At 48.5% G+C, this 26,035-nt stretch overlaps 2 protein-coding genes across 2 annotated transcripts in view; both read right to left on the reverse strand.

Annotated features, from left to right (window-relative positions):
• LOC123745285 (uncharacterized) overlaps positions 1-26,035 on the reverse strand; it is a 145,880-nt gene that overhangs the window by 84,781 nt on the left and 35,064 nt on the right. The window contains exon 2 of the mRNA XM_069300593.1: positions 6,347-6,644. Within this exon, the coding sequence (XP_069156694.1) occupies positions 6,347-6,612 (266 nt within the window). The 5' untranslated portion in view covers positions 6,613-6,644. The remainder of the gene's footprint in view (positions 1-6,346; positions 6,645-26,035) is intronic.
• LOC138350090 (MAGE-like protein 2) lies at positions 6,995-10,712 on the reverse strand. The gene is made up of 2 exons (XM_069300377.1): positions 10,539-10,712; positions 6,995-7,585 (listed from the first exon to the last, which is right to left on the reverse strand). The coding sequence occupies exons 1-2, from the start codon at positions 10,710-10,712 to the stop codon at positions 6,995-6,997; spliced, it is 765 nt and encodes a 254-aa protein (XP_069156478.1).

The raw sequence follows: 26,035 nt of genomic DNA on the forward strand, positions 1-26,035 counted from the left end.
TGTGGTCATGTTGGTGTGGTCATGTTGGTGTGGTCATGTTGGTGTGGTCATGTTGATGTGGTCATGTTGGTGTGGTCATGTTGGTGTGGTCATGTTGATGTGGTCATGTTGGTGTGGTATGTTGGTGTGGTCATGTTGGTGTGGTCATGTTGGTGTGGTCATGTTGATGTGGTCATGTTGGTGTGGTCATGTTGGTGTGGTCATGTTGATGTGGTCATGTTGGTGTGGTTATGTTGGTGTGGTCATGCTGATGTTGTCATGTTGATATTGTTGGAAATTTCCAACACCGAATACAACACTGTTGTATTGTCATTAATTATTACTAATTCTACTAATCATTCTAGTAAGTAAAATTAACACAAAGTAGAATTCACATGTACTAATAATTTCATCTGTACCATAGGCTAGAATTCTCACGTCACCCGACGCCAGTATTGCGTCAGATTTCATTGTAATAAACACATTTATATCCAATGTGCCTGAGAATTGAATTCGATTCTCTATAACAAACGGCGTTCTGTGTGATAATTAATTACAGATAAATTGACCTCCAACTAAAGCCGAATAGAGCGTTAAAGTCATAACAGTTATCTAGTAATAAAATTAACGTCACGCGTGAATGCCCTGGAGAGATATTAATTCTTCTCCATTGTACGTTTCCTATCATAGAGCTGGCAAATAATAATATTTAACTCTTCCAAATAATGAACTCGTCCTAACCCGTACGTTTCAATCACAACTGTAAGAAATGATAATATTCACAATAAAATAATTTGAGTAACAAATGCGGGACGCGGGGCGGAGCGGAGGAGACGCCAGAGTGCACGTGTTGACACGCTCCCGAGCGGACCTGCTCACGTAGTGCTCACGAGGAAACGCCATTACCCATCTATCCGGGTAAACGCTATTCATTCTCCCGAAGAAAGTCGCCACTGTGAGGCGTGAAGAGCCTTGCAGACAATATCTTCGCCTGGTGTCAGTGTCATACAAGGAACCTATCAAATCTGGTTCTTTGTGCCTCCACGTGACCGGCCAGTGAAGCGCGTCATTATCCAGGATAGGCGAAGCCAGAGCCTGGGACGCGAATTTCGGCAAACTTAAAACTTACACAGTGCCCATATTAGCTAAGTATCTTATCCTTATTTGATGCATCTGATAGGGTGTAGAATTATAGCTGGGTAGTTTGTCGTGACGACGTATACCAACACCAAAGCACAGGTCATTATCTCTTAACGATTATTAATAGTAATTTATTGAATATAGAAATCCAGTAGTCTAATTAGTTGCTACTGTAAATATTCATTTTGCAGCATGTGAGAAGAATTCTCCTAGCTGCCCTCTTCCATGTTAATCAATCCCACTCGTCATCCAGCCGAGCCCAGGAGAATCAGAGGGAGCGTCGTGACTTACTTTAAGGAATCGTCATTAAGCTAAGATTCTTTTGTATTCCTCTAATATATTATCGGGAATTATTTACATGCAGAACTCTGTTTTTGGATTGACATGTGTTTATTATGATTACTATTATTATATTCATAATCTAAGTTCTCATTAATGATAATGACAATGATTTCATGATTATTCATAGGATTAGATTATTATATCTTGGATTAGTGAACGAACCACACTAGTTCCTGAACGTACTGAGTTCCAGTAATAACCCCCCAATGTAGGTGTTTGAGGTTTGATTCATTTAATTATACAGCCCATTAATTATTTCTATGATCTTATTCTCTAGTATTTTATCCATAGTTACTGGTTCATCTAGGAATTATCAAATGATCATAATTTCTCAGTTTCTCTCTTTACTATAAAAGCGGGTGGTCCTTCGTAATTTAATTTACTACATTAATATTTAAATAATTAGATTCAAGCCCCAAATGTCCCACAGATGTGGTCATGTTGGTGTGGTCATGTTGGTGTTTTCATGTTCCCGTGGTCATGTTGGTGTGGTCATGTTGATGTGGTCATGTTAGTGTGGTCATGTTGGTGTGGTCATGTTGGTGTGGTCATGTTGATGTGGTCATGTTGGTGTGGTCATGTTGGTGTGGTCATGTTGGTGTGGTCATGTTGGTGTGGTCATGTTGCCGTGGTCATGTTGGTGTGGTCATGTTGGTGTGGTCATGTTGGTGTGGTCATGTTAGTGTGGTCATGTTGGTGTGGTCATGTTAGTGTGGTCATGTTGGTGTGGTCATGTTGGTGGGGTCATGTTCCCGTGGTCATGTTGATGTGACCATGTTGGTGTGGTCATGTTGGTGTGGTCATGTTGGTGTGGTCATGTTGGTGTGGTCATGTTGGTGTGGTCATGTTCCCGTGGTCATATTCCCGTGGTCATGTTGTTGTGGTCATGTTGGTGTGGTCATGTTGGTGTGGTCATGTTGGTGTGGTCATGTTGGTGTGGTCATGTTGATGTGGTCATGTTGGTGTGGTCATGTTGATGTGGTCCTGTTGATGTGGTCATGTTGGTGTGGTCATGTTGGTGTGGTCATGTTGGTGTGGTCATGTTGGTGTGGTCATGTTGGTGTGGTATTGTTGGTGTGGTCATGTTGCCGTGGTCATGTTGGTGTGTTCATGTTGGTGTGGTCATGTTGGTGTGGTCGTGTTGGTGTGGTCATGTTGTTGTGGTCATGTTGATGTGGTCATGTTGGTGTGGTCATGTTGGTGTGGTCATGTTCCCGTGGTCATGTTGGTGTGGTCATGTTGGTGTGGTCGTGTTCCCGTGGTCATGTTCCCGTGGTCATGTTGATGTGGTCATGTTGGTGTGGTCATGTTGGTGTGGTCATGTTGGTGTGATCATGTTGATGTGGTCATGTTGGTGTGGTCATGTTGGTGTGGTCATGCTTGTGTGGTCATGTTGGTGGGGTCATGTTGGTGTGGTCATATTGGTGTGGTCATGTTGGTGTGGTCATGTTGGTGTGGTCATGTTGGTGTGGTCATGTTGCCGTGGTCATGTTGGTGTGTTCATGTTGGTGTGGTCATGTTGGTGTGGTCATGTTGGTGTGGTCATGTTCCCGTGGTCATGTTGATGTGGTCATGTTGGTGTGGTCATGTTGGTGTGGTCATGTTGATGTGGTCATGTTGATGTGGTCATGTTGGTGTGGTCATGTGGGTGTGGTCATGTTGGTGTGGTCATGTTGATGTGGTCATGTTGGTGTGGTCATGTTGGTGTGGTCATGCTTGTGGGGTCATGTTGGTGGGGTCATGTTGGTGTGGTCATGTTGGTGTGGTCATGTTGGTGTGGTCATGTTGGTGTGGTCATGTTGGTGTGGTCATGTTTGTGTGGTCATGTTGGTGTGGTCACGTTGGTGTGGTCATGTTGGTGTGGTCATGTTGGTGTGGTCATGTTGATGTGGTCATGTTGGTGTGGTCATGTTGGTGTGGTCATGTTGGTGTGGTCATGTTGGTGTGGTCATGTTGGTGTGGTCATGTTGGTGTGGTCATGTTGGTGTGGTCATGTTGATGTGGTCATGTTGGTGTGGTCATGTTGGTGTGGTCATGTTGATGTGGTCATGTTGGTGTGGTCATGTTGGTGTGGTCATGTTGATGTGGTCATGTTGATGTGGTCATGTTGGTGTGGTCATGTTGGTGTTTTCATGTTCCCGTGGTCATGTTGGTGTGGTCATGTTCCCGTGGTCATATTCCCGTGGTCATGTTGTTGTGGTCATGTTGGTGTGGTCATGTTGGTGTGGTCATGTTGGTGTGGTCATGTTGGTGTGGTCATGTTGATGTGGTCATGTTGGTGTGGTCATGTTGATGTGGTCCTGTTGATGTGGTCATGTTGGTGTGGTCATGTTGGTGTGGTCATGTTGGTGTGGTCATGTTGGTGTGGTCATGTTGGTGTGGTCATGTTGGTGTGGTCTTGTTGGTGTGGTCATGTTGCCGTGGTCATGTTGGTGTGTTCATGTTGGTGTGGTCATGTTGGTGTGGTCGTGTTGGTGTGGTCATGTTGTTGTGGTCATGTTGATGTGGTCATGTTGGTGTGGTCAGGTTGGTGTGGTCATGTTCCCGTGGTCATGTTGGTGTGGTCATGTTGGTGTGGTCGTGTTCCCGTGGTCATGTTCCCGTGGTCATGTTGATGTGGTCATGTTGGTGTGGTCATGTTGGTGTGGTCATGTTGGTGTGATCATGTTGATGTGGTCATGTTGGTGTGGTCATGTTGGTGTGGTCATGCTTGTGTGGTCATGTTGGTGGGGTCATGTTGGTGTGGTCATATTGGTGTGGTCATGTTGGTGTGGTCATGTTGGTGTGGTCATGTTGGTGTGGTCATGTTGCCGTGGTCATGTTGGTGTGTTCATGTTGGTGTGGTCATGTTGGTGTGGTCATGTTGGTGTGGTCATGTTGATGTGGTCATATTGATGTGGTCATGTTGGTGTGGTCATGTGGGTGTGGTCATGTTGATGTGGTCATGTTGGTGTGGTCATGTTGGTGTGGTCATGCTTGTGTGGTCATGTTGGTGGGGTCATGTTGGTGTGGTCATGTTGGTGTGGTCATGTTGGTGTGGTCATGTTGGTGTGGTCATGTTGGTGTGGTCATGTTTGTGTGGTCATGTTGGTGTGGTCATGTTGGTGTGGTCATGTTGGTGTGGTCATGTTGTTGTGGTCATGTTGATGTGGTCATGTTGGTGTGGTCAGGTTGGTGTGGTCATGTTCCCGTGGTCATGTTGGTGTGGTCATGTTGGTGTGGTCGTGTTCCCGTGGTCATGTTCCCGTGGTCATGTTGATGTGGTCATGTTGGTGTGGTCATGTTGGTGTGGTCATGTTGGTGTGATCATGTTGATGTGGTCATGTTGGTGTGGTCATGTTGGTGTGGTCATGCTTGTGTGGTCATGTTGGTGGGGTCATGTTGGTGTGGTCATATTGGTGTGGTCATGTTGGTGTGGTCATGTTGGTGTGGTCATGTTGGTGTGGTCATGTTGCCGTGGTCATGTTGGTGTGTTCATGTTGGTGTGGTCATGTTGGTGTGGTCATGTTGGTGTGGTCATGTTGATGTGGTCATGTTGATGTGGTCATGTTGGTGTGGTCATGTGGGTGTGGTCATGTTGATGTGGTCATGTTGGTGTGGTCATGTTGGTGTGGTCATGCTTGTGTGGTCATGTTGGTGGGGTCATGTTGGTGTGGTCATGTTGGTGTGGTCATGTTGGTGTGGTCATGTTGATGTGGTCATGTTGGTGTGGTCATGTTGGTGTGGTCATGTTGGTGTGGTCATGTTGGTGTGGTCATGTTGGTGTGGTCATGTTGGTGTGGTCATGTTGGTGTGGTCATGTTGATGTGGTCATGTTGGTGTGGTCATGTTGGTGTGGTCATGTTGATGTGGTCATGTTGGTGTGGTCATGTTGATGTGGTCATGTTGATGTGGTCATGTTGGTGTGGTCATGTTGGTGTTTTCATGTTCCCGTGGTCATGTTGGTGTGGTCATGTTCCCGTGGTCATATTCCCGTGGTCATGTTGTTGTGGTCATGTTGGTGTGGTCATGTTGGTGTGGTCATGTTGGTGTGGTCATGTTGGTGTGGTCATGTTTGTGTGGTCATGTTGGTGTGGTCATGTTGGTGTGGTCATGTTGGTGTGGTCATGTTGGTGTGGTCATGTTGATGTGGTCATGTTGGTGTGGTCATGTTGGTGTGGTCATGTTGGTGTGGTCATGTTGGTGTGGTCATGTTGGTGTGGTCATGTTGGTGTGGTCATGTTGGTGTGGTCATGTTGGTGTTTTCATGTTGGTGTGGTCATGTTGGTGTGGTCATGTTGATGTGGTCATGTTGGTGTGGTCATGTTGGTGTGGTCATGTTGGTGTGGTCATGTTGGTGTGGTCATGTTGCCGTGGTCATGTTGGTGTGGTCATGTTGGTGTGGTCATGTTGGTGTGGTCATGTTAGTGTGGTCATGTTGGTGTGGTCATGTTGATGTGGTCATGTTGGTGTGGTCATGTTGGTGTGGTCATGTTGGTGTGGTCATGTTGGTGTGGTCATGTTGGTGTGGTCATGTTGGTGTGGTCATGTTGGTGTGGTCATGTTAGTGGGGTCATGTTGGTGTGGTCATGTTGGTGTGGTCATGTTGGTGTGGTCATGTTGATGTGGTCATGTTGGTGTGGTCATGTTGCCGTGGTCATGTTGGTGTGGTCATCTTGGCGTGCCCTTGCAGGTGTGGCCGCGTTGGTGTGGTTATTTTCATGTAGCTCCATCTGTCACTATTTTACCAGCCATGTTACAAGGGTAAGGTAATGGCTGTTTAGCCATGTTTAAACCATGTTTAAACCATGTTTAAACCTGTTCAGCCATGTTTAAACATGGCTGTTTAGTGAATTACGATTACTGATTTCTCTGCCAATGTTCTAGGAAAATATATACAACTCACTTGTCATTATGCTCTCTAGAGTGGTTATGTATCCTCCGTCGTTCATCCAACACCTGTTTCCTGATCTCTCTTAAAGACTGTATCAAGTGTGTCGTGTCGAGCCCACGGCAGGTGATCGCTGTGTCATGGGTGCGCAGCGAACACCCGCCGCCAGGCTCCAAGACCGCGGAGGACTCGGGCGCTGCGGCCTGAGCGCAGGCAAGGCGCAGTGTTGTGGAAGCAGCGATGATGGTTAAGAAGAGTGGTGGTTGTGTCGTTAGTATCATCCTGGCGTAGTCCTGCAGCCTCACTCATCACCCTGTAGGCAGGGAGAAAATATCAGAGGAATAAAATCTTGTGGAAGATGTCATTAGTTCTCCCTTCCCCCGTCAACAGTTTTAAAGGATATCATCTTGAGGTTATCTTGAGATGATTTCGGGGCTTTTAGTGTCCCCGCGGCCCGGTCCTCGACCAGGCCTCCACCCCCAGGAAGCAGCCCGTGACAGCTGACTAACACCCAGGTACCTATTTTACTGCTAGGTAACAGGGGCATAGGGTGAAAGAAACTCTGCCCATTGTTTCTCGCCGGCGCCTGGGATCGAACCCAGGTCCACAGGATCACAAGTCCAGCGTGCTGTCCGCTCGGCCGACCGGCTCCCTCAGTTAAAATCAGAGCCAAATTAAGTACATATGGAACAAGAACATAAAACATGAATACCGAATGTCTGGAGGAGCATTAGGAATGTCTGGAGGAGCATTAGGAATGTCTGGAGGAGCATTAGGAATGTCTGGAGGAGCATTAGGAATGTCTGGAGGAGCATTAGGAATGTCTGGAGGAGCATTAGGAATGTCTGGAGGAGCATTAGGAATGTCTGGAGGAGCATTAGGAATGTCTGGAGGAGCATTAGGAATGTCTGGAGGAGCATTAGGAATGTCTGGAGGAGCATTAGGAATGTCTGGAGGAGCATTAGGAATGTCTGGAGGAGCATTAGGAATGTCTGGAGGAGCATTAGGAATGTCTGGAGGAGCATTAGGAATGTCTGGAGGAGCATTAGGAATGTCTGGAGGAGCATTAGGAATGTCTGGAGGAGCATTAGGAATGTCTGGAGGAGCATTAGGAATGTCTGGAGGAGCATTAGGAATGTCTGGAGGAGCATTAGGAATGTCTGGAGGAGCATTAGGAATGTCTGGAGGAGCATTAGGAATGTCTGGAGGAGCATTAGGAATGTCTGGAGGAGCATTAGGAAAAAGGAATAATATCTAAAATATAAAGTCAGTGAATTTCAGTTTAACTTTTTTAACGCTATATAAACTGCTGAAAATTATCGTTCAAAATAGAATTGCTGCAATAAGAGTTAAAGAAAAATCCCTATCAGGAAAGTCCTAAAGACTTTATTTCTGATGGTAAAATCTTTGGAGCAGGACGGTGGGATCGAAATAGCGTTCTGCTCCACAGATTTTCTCATAGACATATCAGGTTATTGTGATTTCAAAGTGATTTAATTTTTGATAATAAAAGAGTATCCGCGAGGATGTTACTGAATGTAACATCTTCATAGTATGAAGAAACGTTAGGCCAATTGACATGGGTACAACACGACCGCAGTTGTATACATTGCTTCAGTATTCCGACCACTCTCAACTTAAGACCACAAGTAATCCAACTTGGGCAGCCGTAAGAAGTCCTGGTTGATTTAATGACATGAGAGAAAGCATGATATTGCAATGTGACGAAATTCAATTTTAAGTTTATTTGATCTGAGGCGAAGACGAGACCGTCGTCAAATATGGCGGAGTAAACCGAGAGGGAGGCGAGAGCCCCAGTGCATTCTGGGAACGGCGCCAGTCGTGGCGTGATTGGTCGGCGACGGGGGCTTGGTCTCGTTGACCAATAGCATGGCGCCATGAGCCGCAACGTAGCATGACGTCAGGCGCCCCTCCAGCGGAGGCGGGAAATTTGGGGGATTTGCTACCATGTGCCAAGGTAAGCGGATCAGCGCTCGAACATATGACCATTCTGGAGAGGTATAGGCCTCCAGAGTGGTCGAATTCTAGCAGCAAACGTACTCACCTAGTTGTGCTTGTGTGTGTTCAGCCTTAGCTCTTTGGTCCCGCCTCTCAACCATCAATCTATTGGTGTACTGATTCCTGACTTTCTCAAGCTCTATCATATCTATATTTGAAACTATGTATGGAGCCAGCCTCCACCACATCACTTCCTAGTGCATTCTATTTACTAACTACTCTGACGCTGCAACCCATCCTCCGAATTGACAGTACAGTTTAATACTAAGTGTAATAAGTACATTTCCTTACTGTCATACATAGTACATAATTGCACTTATGGGGCCGTTACATTTACCTACCTATTTATTCTCCTCGTTTTCTGTTAAGACTCAGAATTTTAAGATAAAGTTCTCAAGTTCTATTGGCTCTACAAAAGTTTTGAATATTAGAAATTTCATTTTAAGTTTTATTAAACAATAGATATTTTATACAAAATTTGAAAATATTCTGAGTTATTTTACAACTTATTGATATATTTTATTTTTGTTTAATGAGGTTTATAAAACTATAATATTAATATAGCTACAGATTAAGTACTAATTGTAATTAGGAAGCAATAAAATGCTTATCTTCAAACACTAAGAGGTAGGTTAGGTCGTGGTTTTCTATTCAGCTTTTCAGGTAAACTCAAATATTCACAATATATTTGACAGTACGGTTTAATATTAGGTGAAAATAAATAAAATTCCTGACTGTTATGAAAAGTACATAAGTGCACTTACATGTGCTGTTACAATTACCTTCCTAGTTTTAGAGGACGAGCTGGGAACTGATAAAGTTCTTTCTAATGTCTCTGTGACTCTGCATGTTCCCTGGAGCGTGTACCACCCGTGTTAACTAATCCATCCTTGTCTATCCTGTAAATTCCCTTGAGAATTTTGTATGTGGTGATCATGTCTCCCCGAGCTCTTATGTCTTTAAGCGACGAGAGGTGCATTTCACACAGCCTTTCCTTGTAATTCATGCCTCTTAGTTCTGGGGCTTGCCTAGTGGCTTACCTCTGAACTTTTCCCAGTTTTGTATTGTGTTTGACACGGTACAGGGTCCATGCTGGGGCTGCATACTCCAGGATTGGCCTTACATACGTGGTATACAATATTCTGAAAGATTCCTTACTCAGGTTTCTGAAAGCAGTTCTGATGTTAGCCAGCCTCGCATACACCGCAAATGTTATTCTTTTGATGTGGGCTTCAGGAGACAAGTTTGGCGTGATATCAACTCCTAGATCTTTCTCTCTGTCCGTTTCGTGAAGGACTTCATCCCTTATTCGGTATCCCGTGTCTGGCCTTCTATTTCCCCTACGTAGTTTTATTACCTTACTTTTACTTGGCTTGAATTTTAGTAACCATTTGTTTGACCATTCCTTCCGCTTGTCTAGGTCTTCTTGTAGCCTCACACTGTCTTCCTCTGTCTGAATCCTCCTCATAATCTTTGCATCATCACCAAACAATGAGAGGAACGAGTCTATACCTTCTGGGAGATCATTTACATATATCAGAAACATTATAAGTCCAAGGACTGATCACTGTGGGACTCCACTGGTGACGCCTCGCCACTCCGAGATCTCACCCTTCACAGTGACTCGTTGTCTTCTGTTGCTTAGGTATTTCCTTATTCAGTGGAGTACCTTCCCTTTCACTCCTGCCTGCATCTCCAGCTTGTGCACTAGTCTCTTATGTGGTACTATGTCAAAGACTTTCTGGCAATCCAAAAATATGCAGTCTGCCCAACTGCCCTGCCCTCTCTCTCTTGTCTGATTTCTGTTGCCTGGTCATAGAATTCATTTAATCCTGTGAGGCATAATTTGCCATCACTGAACCCATGCTCATGTTGTGTTACAAAGTTCTTTCGCTCCAGATGTTCCACAAGTTCTTTTCGCACAATCTTCTCCAATCATCTTGCATGGTATGCAAGTTAGGGACACTGACCAGTAGTTCATTGCCTCCTGTTTATTACCCTTCTTGTATATTGGGACTACATTGGCCGTCTTCCAATTTTTTGGCATTTCACCTGTTACCAGTGATTTGTTATAAACTATGGAAAGTGGCATGCACAGTGTTTTTGCTCTCTCCTTCAGTGTCGATGGTGAGATTCAATCTGGGCCTATAGCCTTTGTCACTTCCAAATCTAACAGATGCTTCCTCACCTCCCCACTGGTTATCACAAACTCCTCTAGTGGTGTTTGGTTTGATGTTCCCTCCCTTATCTCTGGGACTTTCCCTTGTTCTACTGTGAAGGCCTCCTGGAATTTCTTATTGAGTTCTTCGCACACTTCCTTGTCGTTTGTAGTGAATTTATCTGCCCGTATCCTCAGTTTCATTACCTGTTCCTTCACTGTTGTTTTTCTACTGATGTGGCTGTGCAGCAATTTAGGTTGAGTCTTTGCCTTGCTCGCTATGTCATTTGTATATTGTCTTTCTGCCTCTCTTCTCACCCTGGCGTATTCATTCCTGGCGCTCTGGTATATTTTTCTGTTCCATAGTGTCATCTTATTTCTATTGTTTCCCCCACGCCCTTGTACTTAGTTGCTTTGCTAGCTTACATCTTTGATTAATCCTGCACGTCGGAAACTGAGTGAAGAAGATTGGTAGCCGTCCTGGTCCTATGTAGTTTGACCACCGTTTAGCCTGACGGCGAAGCTACATGGAGGAAATGGACCAGTACAGCGAAGAGTATTAATGCAGCTCAGTACTCACTTCCCCCTTCAAAGCAGGAGAGATTGCTGAAATAGAGGGAATACAGAGAACATATACGGCACGCATAGACGCAATAAAGCACCTAAATTATTGGGATCGTCTCAAAGCCCTCCAAATGTACTCACTAGAAAGAAGACGAGAGAGATATCAAATAATATACACCTGGAAGATACTGGAGGGCCAAGTACCAAATCTACACAGTAAAATAACAACATACTGGAGTGAACGACATGGAAGAAAATGTAGAATAGAACCAATGAAGAGCAGAGGTGCCATAGGCACAATCAGAGAACACTGTATAAACATCAGAGGTCCGCGGTTGTTCAACGTCCTCCCAGCAAGCATAAGAAATATTGCCGGAACAACCGTGGACATTTTCAAGAGGAAACTAGATTTATTCCTCCAAGGAGTGCCGGACCAACCGGGCTGTGGTGGGTATGTGGGCCTGCAGGCCGCTCCAAGCAACAGCCTGGTGGACCAAACTCTCACAAGTCGAGCCTGGCCTCGGGCCGGGCTTGGGGAGTAGAAGAACTCCCAGAACCCCAGAACCCCATCAACCAGGTAATGGGGTATAGGCCAGCCAACAGAAGTCACAGTCTAGCATCAGGGGAGGAACACCCCGTGAACTGCACGACGCCAGAGGAGGGGAGGAACACCCCGTGAACTGCACGTCGCCAGAGGAGGGGAGGAACACCCCGTGAACTGCACGACGCCAGAGGAGGGGAGGAACACCCCGTGAACTGCACGACGCCAGAGGAGGGGAGGAACACCCCGTGAACCGCACGACGCCAGAGGAGGGGAGGAACACCCCGTGAACTGCACGACGCCAGAGGAGGGGAGGAACACCCCGTGAACTGCACGACGCCAGAGGAGGGGAGGAACACCCCGTGAACTGCACGACGCCAGAGGAGGAGAGGAACACCCCGTGAACTGCACGACGCCAGAGGAGGGGAGGAACACCCCGTGAACTGCACGACGCCAGAGGAGGGGAGGAACACCCCGTGAACCGCACGACGCCAGAGGAGGGGAGGAACACCCCGTGAACCGCACGACGCCAGAGGAGGGGAGGAACACCCCGTGAACCGCACGACGCCAGAGGAGGGGAGGAACACCCCGTGAACTGCACGACGCCAGAGGAGGGGAGGAACACCCCGTGAACCGCACGACGCCAGAGGAGGGGAGGAACACCCCGTGAACTGCACGACGCCAGAGGAGGGGAGGAACACCCCGTGAACTGCACGACGCCAGAGGAGGGGAGGAACACCCCGTGAACTGCACGACGCCAGAGGAGGGGAGGAACACCCCGTGAACTGCACGACGCCAGAGGAGGGGAGGAACACCCCGTGAACCGCACGACGCCAGAGGAGGGGAGGAACACCCCGTGAACTGCACGACGCCAGAGGAGGAGGTTGTGCGGACGGACAGCATGGAGGAAGGAGATGCTCAACGCCTCTACGCTGGAGCTACGAGGAGTTACGAGGAGTTACAAGGAGCTACGAGGAGCTACGAGGAACTACTCAACGCGGAATCTACGACCAGCAGAATAGGTCGATGAGGGACATAAATTTGCATTCGCATTATCCTCTTGTGTTAAGAATGGTTGTCACATAAATAATGTGACAACCAGGAATTACGTGTGGAGGGACAACCGGACATAAACAGTATTATGTTATTTATGAGGTGTCAGTGATTACATCTGTGAGTTGATTAGACAGTGGTTTAAAGACTACAAACTATTGAAGTGGCGTTATAATATATGTATTTATGTCATATGATATTAGTGTTTACGATATAGACTCCCACGGGCGAGGTTGAGACATTGAGGAGTTTCCAGATGTGATATTAATTTCAGGAGTGTTGCCATTTAACCGACTGAGAAAGATTTTGCCGCCCGCCAGTATAGATTATCATGGAGTAAACCAATGATTTTTTATTAGTGGGTTTCATTTCTTCCCTCCATTCCTGGTGAGTTGTCGCGAGGGGTTACTGACACCACTATTAAGGCAAGAGTAGTACGGGAGAATAAATATACCACTGCGTTTGGAGTAGTACTTGGCCACGAAGTAAAGTGAGGCAGTTGGCGACCTTGTATGGAAACTTACGAGGCGGGCAACTCGACCTTGAGTTTCCGTGTCCACGGACACCCAGCAACGAAAGTAAGGTGTGGTCGCGTTACTTCACTCCCTGCGGGGTGCAAGGCGGGGTTCGGTAGGGGAACTCTGCCCTGCAGGTCGACTGAGGTGCTCCCCGGAGGTGAACAGTGGCACCTAGGGAGGGGAGTAAGGCCCCAACAGTCTCTAGAGGAACAGTGGCACCTAGTAGAGCAGGGTACGCTGGAGTTGGGACCGACGACACTGTCAGGCTGACTGAGTGGGGTCATGACCCCCGCGTCACACAGCATACCCCTGGATAGTATACAGTTGGTGTGGGACTCAATGGTCATATTAACCTTGACAAACACCAACGTTGACCTCACTGTTGCATATCCGGAAGACGCTGACATCCAGAGATAATCAGACAAATCCCGCAAGTACAGAGGGGTGGACCACCATTATAATTGTGTCCGTGCTGCTTCACAGACACTTGCCGTGTCAGTGTCAGTGCGGTAAAAGTGCCGCAGTAACTTTGAGTCTAAGTTAATCAAAACAATAAGAGACTTAGAGCCGTCAGCTTCATTTTACAGAACCTTTAACGCATTGTCAACGTTGCATTACATAAGGCCAAAAATTGTCGTACTAGAAAATGGTAGCGGCTCGAGAAAGTGACGTACTGTCCCGTTTTCTGTTTTGGGTCCTCTGGTAGGTTAGGAGAGGGCACTTTAAAATGACCATTTTCTTGACGTTGGGACACCTTTGAAGGACGGGCTGCAGCGTGGCTATTCAGAGAGGAAACGAACACTGCCCGAGCAACTTGAGGATCTCAACAACCTGTTACAACCAACTTCGTAACATTTTTGTAACTAATGTTGTAACCTCGTAGGGCCTCGTAGCCTGGTGGATAGCGCGCAGGACTCGTAATTCTGTGGCGCGGGTTCGATTCCCGCACGAGGCAGAAACAAACGGGCACAGTTTCTTTCACCCTGAATGCCCCTGTTACCTAGCAGTAAATAGGTACCTGGGTGTTAGTCAGCTGCCACAGGCTGCTTCCTGGGGGTGGAGGCCTGGTCGAGGACCGGGCCGCGGGGACACTAAAGCCCCGAAATCATCTCAAGATAACCTCAAGATAACCCGTTTTGTGTAACAAAGTTATATATAAAATATAATAATAAGTCTGTATCCGTAATAGAGAATATCTGTTTGTCTGCTTCTTGGAGGTTGTAGGCCAGACGCTTCACTAAAGTTTACAGGTTGACGAGTCTGCGGTTAGGGAAACATATTGGGTGTTGTGGGTGGGCAGCATGTACGTGGGCGCCGCGCCCCACACTGACACTCTCACCACCATGACGACTCTAGTCAATGGCCGCCAGATGTGCCTTGATAAATATTTTCAAAACAAACAGTTCAAAATAATGATTTTTCTTATTGTAATGTACAACATTATTCGCCGATGTCAGGAAAGTTTATACAAAATTACGGCCAGTCATAATTTGGTCGTAGCGGCACAAAACATGTAACACCAACCGAGCCATGATGAGAGAGAGAGAGAGAGAGAGCGAGAGAGAGAGCGAGAGAGAGAGAGAGAGAGAGAGAGAGAGAGAGAGAGAGAGAGAGAGAGAGAGAGAGAGAGAGAGAGAGAGAGAGAGAGAGAGAGAGAGAGAGAGAGCGAGAGAGAGAGAGAGAGAGAGAGAGAGAGAGAGAGAGAGAGAGAGAGAGAGAGAGAGAGAGAGAGAGAGAGAGAGAGAGAGAGAGAGAGAGAGAGAGAGAGAGAGCGAGAGAGAGAGAGAGAGAGAGAGAGAGAGAGAGAGAGAGAGAGAGAGAGAGAGAGTGAGAGAGAGAGAGAGAGAGAGAGAGAGCGAGAGAGAGAGAGAGAGAGAGCGAGAGAGAGAGAGAGAGAGAGAGAGAGAGAGAGAGAGAGAGAGAGAGAGAGAGAGAGAGAGAGAGAGAGAGAGAGAGAGAGAGAGAGAGAGAGTGATATATATATATATATATATATATATATATATATATATATATATATATATATATATATATATATATATATATATATATATATATATGTTTCATTGAATATGACCGCATATTCTGTATTTATTAGGACCAATAAGCCTTCTGCAGCCCCTATGTTTATCCCTTATGTACCCCGCATGTTTTCACCTTCATTGTATTATCACCTGACCTAATGCGGGTATAAAATCAACTAGTATTGTAAGATCTGTTCACTTGAGAATGAACCATGGAGGTTCGAAACGTCGTGCAAATTATACAAATAAGTGTAATACACTCTATAGTAAATCACTTCTTTTCTTCACCTTAAAAGTACGAAAATGAGTTTTGGAGAACTCCTATTTCAATTAAGCCCTGATGCTAAGGAAATAGTTAGAGGGATAGAAGCCCTAAACCAGAAAATAATAAATACAGAATATGCGGTCATATTCAATGAAACATGTTTGAAAGAAAACCTGCTGCCAGTATACACCAATATATATATATATATATATATATATATATATATATATATATATATATATATATATATATATATATATATATATATATATATATATATATATATATATATATATATACTTCTCAGCCTACTATGCAAGGCCCGATTTGCCTAATAAGCCAAGTTTTCATGAATTAATGTTTTTTCGACTACCTAACCTACCTAACCAAACCTAACCTAACTTTTTCGGCTACCTAACCTAACCTAACCTATAAAGATAGGTTAGGTTAGGTAGGGTTGGTTAGGTTCGGTCATATATCTACGTTAATTTTAGCTCCAATAAAAAAAATTGACCTCATACATAATGAAATGGGTAGCTTTATCATTTCATAAGAAAAAAATTAGAGAAAATATATTAATTCGGGAAAACTTGGCTTATTAGGCAAATCGGGCCTTGCATAGTAGGCTGAGAAGTGCGTTCTGGCTACTAGGTACGACATATATATATATATATATATATATATATATATATATATATATATATATATATATATATATATATAACTGAAAACTCACACCCCAGAAGTGACTCGAACCCATACTCCCACAACTGGTATGTACAGGGACGCCTTAATCCGCTTGACCATCACGACCGGACATAAGGAAGTGATAGCCGAGGCTATATGAACCACTTCCCCGCCGGCACTCGGATGGTAATCTTGGGCATAGCATTTTATCAAATCACCTCATTCTTTGGGGCACACGTGAGAAACACAAATGCAAACAAGCCTGAATGGTCCCCAGGACTATATACAACTGAAAACTCACACCCCAGAAGTGACTCGAACCCATACTCCCACAACTGGTATGTACAGGGACGCCTTAATCCGCTTGACCATCACGACCGGACATAAGGAAGTGATAGCCGAGGCTATATGAACCACTTCCCCGCCGGCACTCGGATGGTAATCTTGGGCATAGCATTTTATCAAATCACCTCATTCTTTGGGGCACACGTGAGAAACACAAATGCAAACAAGCCTGAATGGTCCCCAGGACTATATACAACTGAAAACTCACACCCCAGAAGTGACTCGAACCCATACTCCCACAACTGGTATGTACAGGGACGCCTTAATCCGCTTGACCATCACGACCGGACATAAGGAAGTGATAGCCGAGGCTATATGAACCACTTCCCCGCCGGCACTCGGATGGTAATCTTGGGCATAGCATTTTATCAAATCACCTCATTCTTTGGGGCACACGTGAGAAACACAAATGCAAACAAGCCTGAATGGTCCCCAGGACTATATACAACTGAAAACTCACACCCCAGAAGTGACTCGAACCCATACTCCCACAACTGGTATGTACAGGGACGCCTTAATCCGCTTGACCATCACGACCGGACATAAGGAAGTGATAGCCGAGGCTATATGAACCACTTCCCCGCCGGCACTCGGATGGTAATCTTGGGCATAGCATTTTATCAAATCACCTCATTCTTTGGGGCACACGTGAGAAACACAAATGCAAACAAGCCTGAATGGTCCCCAGGACTATATACAACTGAAAACTCACACCCCAGAAGTGACTCGAACCCATACTCCCACAACTGGTATGTACAGGGACGCCTTAATCCGCTTGCATTTGTGTTTCTCACGTGTGCCCCAAAGAATGAGGTGATTTGATAAAATGCTATGCCCAAGATTACCATCCGAGTGCCGGCGGGGAAGTGGTTCATATAGCCTCGGCTATCACTTCCTTATGTCCGGTCGTGATGGTCAAGCGGATTAAGGCGTCCCTGTTCATACCAGTTGTGGGAGTATGGGTTCGAGTCACTTCTGGGGTGTGAGTTTTCAGTTGTATATAGTCCTGGGGACCATTCAGGCTTGTTTGCATTTGTGTTTCTCACGTGTGCCCCAAAGAATGAGGTGATTTGATAAAATGCTATGCCCAAGATTACCATCCGAGTGCCGGCGGGGAAGTGGTTCATATAGCCTCGGCTATCACTTCCTTATGTCCGGTCGTGATGGTCAAGCGGATTAAGGCGTCCCTGTACATACCAGTTGTGGGAGTATGGGTTCGAGTCACTTCTGGGGTGTGAGTTTTCAGTTGTATATAGTCCTGGGGACCATTCAGGCTTGTTTGCATTTGTGTTTCTCACGTGTGCCCCAAAGAATGAGGTGATTTGATAAAATGCTATGCCCAAGATTACCATCCGAGTGCCGGCGGGGAAGTGGTTCATATAGCCTCGGCTATCACTTCCTTATGTCCGGTCGTGATGGTCAAGCGGATTAAGGCGTCCCTGTACATACCAGTTGTGGGAGTATGGGTTCGAGTCACTTCTGGGGTGTGAGTTTTCAGTTGTATATAGTCCTGGGGACCATTCAGGCTTGTTTGCATTTGTGTTTCTCACGTGTGCCCCAAAGAATGAGGTGATTTGATAAAATGCTATGCCCAAGATTACCATCCGAGTGCCGGCGGGGAAGTGGTTCATATAGCCTCGGCTATCACTTCCTTATGTCCGGTCGTGATGGTCAAGCGGATTAAGGCGTCCCTGTACATACCAGTTGTGGGAGTATGGGTTCGAGTCACTTCTGGGGTGTGAGTTTTCAGTTGTATATAGTCCTGGGGACCATTCAGGCTTGTTTGCATTTGTGTTTCTCACGTGTGCCCCAAAGAATGAGGTGATTTGATAAAATGCTATGCCCAAGATTACCATCCGAGTGCCGGCGGGGAAGTGGTTCATATAGCCTCGGCTATCACTTCCTTATGTCCGGTCGTGATGGTCAAGCGGATTAAGGCGTCCCTGTACATACCAGTTGTGGGAGTATGGGTTCGAGTCACTTCTGGGGTGTGAGTTTTCAGTTGTATATAGTCCTGGGGACCATTCAGGCTTGTTTGCATTTGTGTTTCTCACGTGTGCCCCAAAGAATGAGGTGATTTGATAAAATGCTATGCCCAAGATTACCATCCGAGTGCCGGCGGGGAAGTGGTTCATATAGCCTCGGCTATCACTTCCTTATGTCCGGTCGTGATGGTCAAGCGGATTAAGGCGTCCCTGTACATACCAGTTGTGGGAGTATGGGTTCGAGTCACTTCTGGGGTGTGAGTTTTCAGTTGTATATAGTCCTGGGGACCATTCAGGCTTGTTTGCATATATATATATATATATATATATATATATATATATATATATATATATATATATATATATATATATATATATATATATATATATATATATATATATATATATATATACATATATATATATATATATATGTATATATATATATATATATATATATATATATATATATATATATATATATATATATATATATATATATATATATATATATATATATATATATATACTAGATGGAGATACAAATTTGGGGAAACTAACCGAGAAACTCTAGTACCAATTTTGACCCTGAAACAAAACATTGACAACAAATTCTGTCAACACCATACAAGACTCGACGTGGCTGCTGGACTACCATCATTCACAATAATCTGTAAATGTTAAAAGCTCTCCCATTTGTGTATTTATTTTATTTTTATCTCAAGGTATTCTGTGGTAAGAGTTTTCTCCCTCGTCCCTGAGTGGCGGAAAGTTGTGTGTTGCGGTGAGCCACATTCCTCCGCACTACTCTTGAGGAGCAGTGTGGCAGCTGTCTCTGGCACTGACGCTGTCACAGTCAGTGGTGGCTGTCAGTGTCAGTGGTGTGATGGTGTGGCTGTCAGTGTCAGTGGTGTGGCTGTCAGTGTCAGTGGTGTGATGGGTGTGGCTGTGTCAGTGGTGTGGCTGTCAGTGTCAGTGGTGTGGCTGTCAGTGTCAGTGGTGTGATGGGTGTGGCTGTGTCAGTGTCAGTGGTGTGGCTGTCAGTGTCAGTGGTGTGACGGGTGTGGCTGTCAGTGTCAGTAGTGTGATGGGTGTGGCTGTGTCAGTGTCAATGGTGTGACGGGTGTGGCTGTGTCAGTGTCAGTGGTGTGATGGGTGTGGCTGTGTCAGTGTCAGTGGTGTGGCTATCAGTGTCAGTGGTGTGGCTGTCAGTGTCAGTGGAGTGGCTGTCAGTGTCAGTGGTGTGATGGGTGTGGCTGTGTCAGTGGTGTGGCTGTCAGTGTCAGTGGTGTGATGGGTGTGGCTGTCAGTGTCAGTAGTGTGATGGGTGTGGCTGTGTCAGTGTCAGTGGTGTGACAGGTGTGGCTGTCAGTGTCAGTGGTGTGACGGGTGTGGCTGTGTCAGTGTCAGTGGTGTGACGGGTGTGGCTGTCAGTGTCAGTGGTGTGACGGGTGTGGCTGTGTCAGTAGTGTGATGGGTGTGGCTGTGTCAGTGTCAGTGGTGTGACGGGTGTAACTGTCAGTGTCAGTGGTGTGACGGGTGTGGCTGTGTCAGTGTCAGTGGTGTGACGGGTGGGGCTGTGTCAGTGTCAGTAGTGTGATGGGTGTGGCTGTGTCAGTGTCAGTGGTGTGACGGGTGTGGCTGTCAGTGTCAGTGGTGTGACGGGTGTGGCTGTGTCAGTGTCAGTGGTGTGACGGGTGTGGCTGTGTCAGTGTCAGTGGTGTGACGGGTGTGGCTGTGTCAGTGTCAGTGGTGTGATGGGTGTGGCTGTGTCAGTGTCAGTGGTGTGATGGGTGTGGCTGTCAGTGTCAGTGGTGTGATGGGTGTGGCTGTCAGTATCAGTGGTGTGACGGGTGTGGCTGTGTCAGTGTCAGTGGTGTGATGGGTGTGGCTGTGTCAGTGTCAGTGGTGTGACGGGTGTGGCTGTCAGTGTCAGTGGTGTGACGGGTGTGGCTGTGTCAGTGTCAGTGGTGTGACGGGTGTGGCTGTGTCAGTGGTGTGACGGGTGTGGCTGTGTCAGTGTCAGTGGTGTGATGGGTGTGGCTGTGTCAGTGTCAGTGGTGTGATGGGTGTGGCTGTGTCAGTGTCAGTGGTGTGATGGGTGTGGCTGTCAGTGTCAGTGGTGTGATGGGTGTGGCTGTCAGTATCAGTGGTGTGACGGGTGTGGCTGTGTCAGTGTCAGTGGTGTGATGGGTGTGGCTGTGTCAGTGTCAGTGGTGTGACGGGTGTGGCTGTCAGTGTCAGTGGTGTGACGGGTGTGGCTGTGTCAGTGTCAGTGGTGTGACGGGTGTGGCTGTGTCAGTGTCAGTGGTGTGACGGGTGTGGCTGTGTCAGTGGTGTGACGGGTGTGGCTGTGTCAGTGTCAGTGGTGTGATGGGTGTGGCTGTGTCCGTGTCAGTGGTGTGATGGGTGTGGCTGTCAGTGTCAGTGGTGTGATGGGTGTGACTGTGTCAGTGTCAGTGGTGTGATGGGTGTGGCTGTGTCAGTGGTGTGATGGGTGTGGCCGTGTCAGTGGTGTGACGGGTGTGGCTGTCAGTGTCAGTGGTGTGATGGGTGTGGCTGTCAGTGTCAGTGGTGTGATGGGTGTGGCTGTGTCAGTGTCAGTGGTGTGACGGGTGTAACTGTCAGTGTCAGTGGTGTGACGGGTGTGGCTGTGTCAGTGTCAGTGGTGTGACGGGTGGGGCTGTGTCAGTGTCAGTAGTGTGATGGGTGTGGCTGTGTCAGTGTCAGTGGTGTGACGGGTGTGGCTGTCAGTGTCAGTGGTGTGACGGGTGTGGCTGTGTCAGTGTCAGTGGTGTGACGGGTGTGGCTGTGTCAGTGTCAGTGGTGTGACGGGTGTGGCTGTGTCAGTGTCAGTGGTGTGATGGGTGTGGCTGTGTCAGTGTCAGTGGTGTGATGGGTGTGGCTGTCAGTGTCAGTGGTGTGATGGGTGTGGCTGTCAGTATCAGTGGTGTGACGGGTGTGGCTGTGTCAGTGTCAGTGGTGTGATGGGTGTGGCTGTGTCAGTGTCAGTGGTGTGACGGGTGTGGCTGTCAGTGTCAGTGGTGTGACGGGTGTGGCTGTGTCAGTGTCAGTGGTGTGACGGGTGTGGCTGTGTCAGTGGTGTGACGGGTGTGGCTGTGTCAGTGTCAGTGGTGTGATGGGTGTGGCTGTGTCAGTGTCAGTGGTGTGATGGGTGTGGCTGTGTCAGTGTCAGTGGTGTGATGGGTGTGGCTGTCAGTGTCAGTGGTGTGATGGGTGTGGCTGTCAGTATCAGTGGTGTGACGGGTGTGGCTGTGTCAGTGTCAGTGGTGTGATGGGTGTGGCTGTGTCAGTGTCAGTGGTGTGACGGGTGTGGCTGTCAGTGTCAGTGGTGTGACGGGTGTGGCTGTGTCAGTGTCAGTGGTGTGACGGGTGTGGCTGTGTCAGTGTCAGTGGTGTGACGGGTGTGGCTGTGTCAGTGGTGTGACGGGTGTGGCTGTGTCAGTGTCAGTGGTGTGATGGGTGTGGCTGTGTCCGTGTCAGTGGTGTGATGGGTGTGGCTGTCAGTGTCAGTGGTGTGATGGGTGTGACTGTGTCAGTGTCAGTGGTGTGATGGGTGTGGCTGTGTCAGTGGTGTGATGGGTGTGGCCGTGTCAGTGGTGTGACGGGTGTGGCTGTCAGTGTCAGTGGTGTGATGGGTGTGGCTGTCAGTGTCAGTGGTGTGATGGGTGTGGCTGTGTCAGTGTCAGTGGTGTGACGGGTGTGGCTGTCAGTGTCAGTGGTGTGACGGGTGTGGCTGTGTCAGTGTCAGTGGTGTGACGGGTGTGGCTGTGTCAGAGTCAGTGGTGTGACGGGTGTGGCTGTGTCAGTGGTGTGACGGGTGTGGCTGTGTCAGTGTCAGTGGTGTGATGGGTGTGGCTGTGTCAGTGTCAGTGGTGTGATGGGTGTGGCTGTGTCAGTGTCAGTGGTGTGATGGGTGTGGCTGTCAGTGTCAGTGGTGTGATGGGTGTGGCTGTCAGTATCAGTGGTGTGACGGGTGTGGCTGTGTCAGTGTCAGTGGTGTGATGGGTGTGGCTGTGTCAGTGTCAGTGGTGTGACGGGTGTGGCTGTCAGTGTCAGTGGTGTGGCTGTGTCAGTGTCAGTGGTGTGACGGGTGTGGCTGTGTCAGTGTCAGTGGTGTGACGGGTGTGGCTGTGTCAGTGGTGTGATGGGTGTGGTTGTGTCAGTGTCAGTGGTGTGATGGGTGTGGCTGTGTCAGTGGTGTGACGGGTGTGGTTGTGTCAGTGTCAGTGGTGTGATGGGTGTGGCTGTGTCAGTGTCAGTGGTGTGATGGGTGTGGCTGTGTCAGTGTCAGTGGTGTGATGGGTGTGGCTGTGTCAGTGGTGTGATGGGTGTGGCTGTGTCAGTGGTGTAACGGGTGTGGCTGTCAGTGTCAGTGGTGTGATGGGTGTTGCTGTCAGTATCAGTGGTGTGACGGGTGTGGCTGTCAGTGTCAGTGGTGTGATGGGTGTGGCTGTGTCAGTGTCAGTGGTGTGATGGGTGTGGCTGTCAGTGTCAGTGGTGTGATGGGTGTGGCTGTCAGTATCAGTGGTGTGACGGGTGTGGCTGTGTCAGTGTCAGTGGTGTGATGGGTGTGGCTGTGTCAGTGTCAGTGGTGTGACGGGTGTGGCTGTCAGTGTCAGTGGTGTGACGGGTGTGGCTGTGTCAGTGTCATTGGTGTGACGGGTGTGGCTGTGTCAGTGGTGTGACGGGTGTGGCTGTGTCAGTGTCAGTGGTGTGATGGGTGTGGCTGTCAGTGTCAGTGGTGTGATGGGTGTGGCTGTCAGTGTCAGTGGTGTGATGGGTGTGGCTGTGTCAGTGGTGTGATGGGTGTGGCTGTGTCAGTGTCAGTGGTGTGATGGGTGTGGCTGTGTCAGTGTCAGTGGTGTGACGGGTGTGGCTGTCAGTGTCAGTGGTGTGATGGGTGTGGCTGTGTCAGTGGTGTGACGGGTGTGGCTGTCAGTGTCAGTGGTGTGATGGGTGTGGCTGTGTCAGTGGTGTGACGGGTGTGGCTGTCAGTGTCAGTGGTGTGATGGGTGTGGCTGTGTCAGTGGTGTGACGGGTGTGGCTGTCAGTGTCAGTGGTGTGATGGGTGTGGCTGTGTCAGTGTCAGTGGTGTGATGGGTGTGGCTGTGTCAGTGTCAGTGGTGTGATGGGTGTGGCTGTCAGTGTCAGTGGTGTGATGGGTGTGGCTGTCAGTATCAGTGGTGTGACGGGTGTGGCTGTGTCAGTGTCAGTGGTGTGATGGGTGTGGCTGTGTCAGTGTCAGTGGTGTGACGGGTGTGGCTGTCAGTGTCAGTGGTGTGGGTGTGTCAGTGTCAGTGGTGTGACGGGTGTGGCTGTGTCAGTGTCAGTGGTGTGACGGGTGTGGCTGTGTCAGTGGTGTGACGGGTGTGGCTGTGTCAGTGTCAGTGGTGTGACGGGTGTGGCTGTGTCAGTGGTGTGACGGGTGTGGTTGTGTCAGTGTCAGTGGTGTGATGGGTGTGGCTGTGTCAGTGTCAGTGGTGTGATGGGTGTGGCTGTGTCAGTGTCAGTGGTGTGATGGGTGTGGCTGTGTCAGTGGTGTGATGGGTGTGGCTGTGTCAGTGGTGTGACGGGTGTGGCTGTCAGTGTCAGTGGTGTGATGGGTGTGGCTGTCAGTATCAGTGGTGTGACGGGTGTGGCTGTCAGTGTCAGTGGTGTGATGGGTGTGGCTGTGTCAGTGTCAGTGGTGTGATGGGTGTGGCTGTCAGTGTCAGTGGTGTGATGGGTGTGGCTGTCAGTATCAGTGGTGTGACGGGTGTGGCTGTGTCAGTGTCAGTGGTGTGATGGGTGTGGCTGTGTCAGTGTCAGTGGTGTGACGGGTGTGGCTGTCAGTGTCAGTGGTGTGACGGGTGTGGCTGTGTCAGTGTCATTGGTGTGACGGGTGTGGCTGTGTCAGTGGTGTGACGGGTGTGGCTGTGTTAGTGTCAGTGGTGTGATGGGTGTGGCTGTGTCAGTGTCAGTGGTGTGATGGGTGTGGCTGTGTCAGTGTCAGTGGTGTGATGGGTGTGGCTGTGTCAGTGGTGTGATGGGTGTGGCTGTGTCAGTGGTGTGATGGGTGTGGCTGTCAGTGTCAGTGGTGTGACGGGTGTGGCTGTGTCAGTGTCAGTGGTGTGATGGGTGTGGCTGTGTCAGTGTCAGTGGTGTGATGGGTGTGGCTGTCAGTGTCAGTGGTGTGATGGGTGTGGCTGTGTCAGTGGTGTGACGGATGTGGCTGTCAGTGTCAGTGGTGTGATGGGTGTGGCTGTCAGTGTCAGTGGTGTGACGGGTGTGGCTGTGTCAGTGGTGTGACGGGTGTGGCTGTGTCAGTGGTGTGACGGGTGTGGCTGTCAGTGTCAGTGGTGTGACGGGTGTGGCTGTGTCAGTGTCAGTGGTGTGATGGGTGTGGCTGTGTCAGTAGTGTGACGGGTGTGGCTGTCAGTGTCAGTGGTGTGATGGGTGTGGCTGTGTCAGTGGTGTGACGGGTGTGGCTGTCAGTGTCAGTGGTGTGACGGGTGTGGCTGTGTCAGTGGTGTGACGGGTGTGGCTGTCAGTGTCAGTGGTGTGATGGGTGTGGCTGTCAGTGTCAGTGGTGTGACGGGTGTGGCTGTCAGTGTCAGTGGTGTGATGGGTGTGGCTGTGTCAGTGGTGTGACGGGTGTGGCTGTCAGTGTCAGTGGTGTGACGGGTGTGGCTGTGTCAGTGGTGTGACGGGTGTGGCTGTCAGTGTCAGTGGTGTGATGGGTGTGGCTGTCAGTGTCAGTGGTGTGACGGGTGTGTCTGTCAGTGTCAGTGGTGTGACGGGTGTGGCTGTGTCAGTGGTGTGACGGGTGTGGCTGTCAGTGTCAGTGGTGTGACGGGTGTGGCTGTCAGTGTCAGTGGTGTGACGGGTGTGGCTGTCAGTGTCAGTGGTGTGATGGGTTTGGCTGTCAGTGTCAGTGGTGTGATGGGTGTGGCTGTCAGTGTCAGTGGTGTGATGGTGTGGCTGTCAGTGTCAGTGGTGTGACGGGTGTGGCTGTGTCAGTGTCAGTGGTGTGATGGGTGTGGCTGTGTCAGTGGTGTGATGGGTGTGGCTGTCAGTGTCAGTGGTGTGACGGGTGTGGCTGTGTCAGTGTCAGTGGTGTGATGGGTGTGGCTGTCAGTGTCAGTGGTGTGATGGGTGTGGCTGTGTCAGTGGTGTGATGGGTGTGGCTGTGTCAGTGTCAGTGGTGTGATGGGTGTGGCTGTCAGTGTCAGTGGTGTGATGGGTGTGGCTGTCAGTGTCAGTGGTTTGATGGGTGTGGCTGTGTCAGTGGTGTGATGGGTGTGGCTGTGTCAGTGGTGTGATGGGTGTGGCTGTGTCAGTGGTGTGATGGGTGTGGCTGTCAGTGTCAGTGGTATGACGGGTGTGGCTGTGTCAGTGGTGTGATGGGTGTGGCTGTCAGTGTCAGTAGTGTGACGGGTGTGGCTGTCAGTGTCAGTGGTGTGATGGGTGTGGCTGTGTCAGTGTCAGTGGTGTGATGGGTGTGGCTGTGTCAGTGTCAGTGGTGTGATGGGTGTGGCTGTG

This window comes from Procambarus clarkii, chromosome 44 (genome assembly GCF_040958095.1).
Source record: "Procambarus clarkii isolate CNS0578487 chromosome 44, FALCON_Pclarkii_2.0, whole genome shotgun sequence".
Lineage (NCBI taxonomy): Eukaryota > Metazoa > Arthropoda > Malacostraca > Decapoda > Cambaridae > Procambarus > Procambarus clarkii.

Bases quoted from the DNA above. Each gene is read 5' to 3' on its own strand.
- LOC138350090 (XM_069300377.1), bottom strand. From the start codon at position 10,712: ATGAAACTGAGGATACGGGCAGATAAATTCACTACAAACGACAAGGAA. The intron at 7,586-10,538 runs GTGAGGAAGCAT...TTTATATTTTAG, and splicing joins TTGTGATAACCAGTGGGGAG to ATATTATTCCTTTTTCCTAA.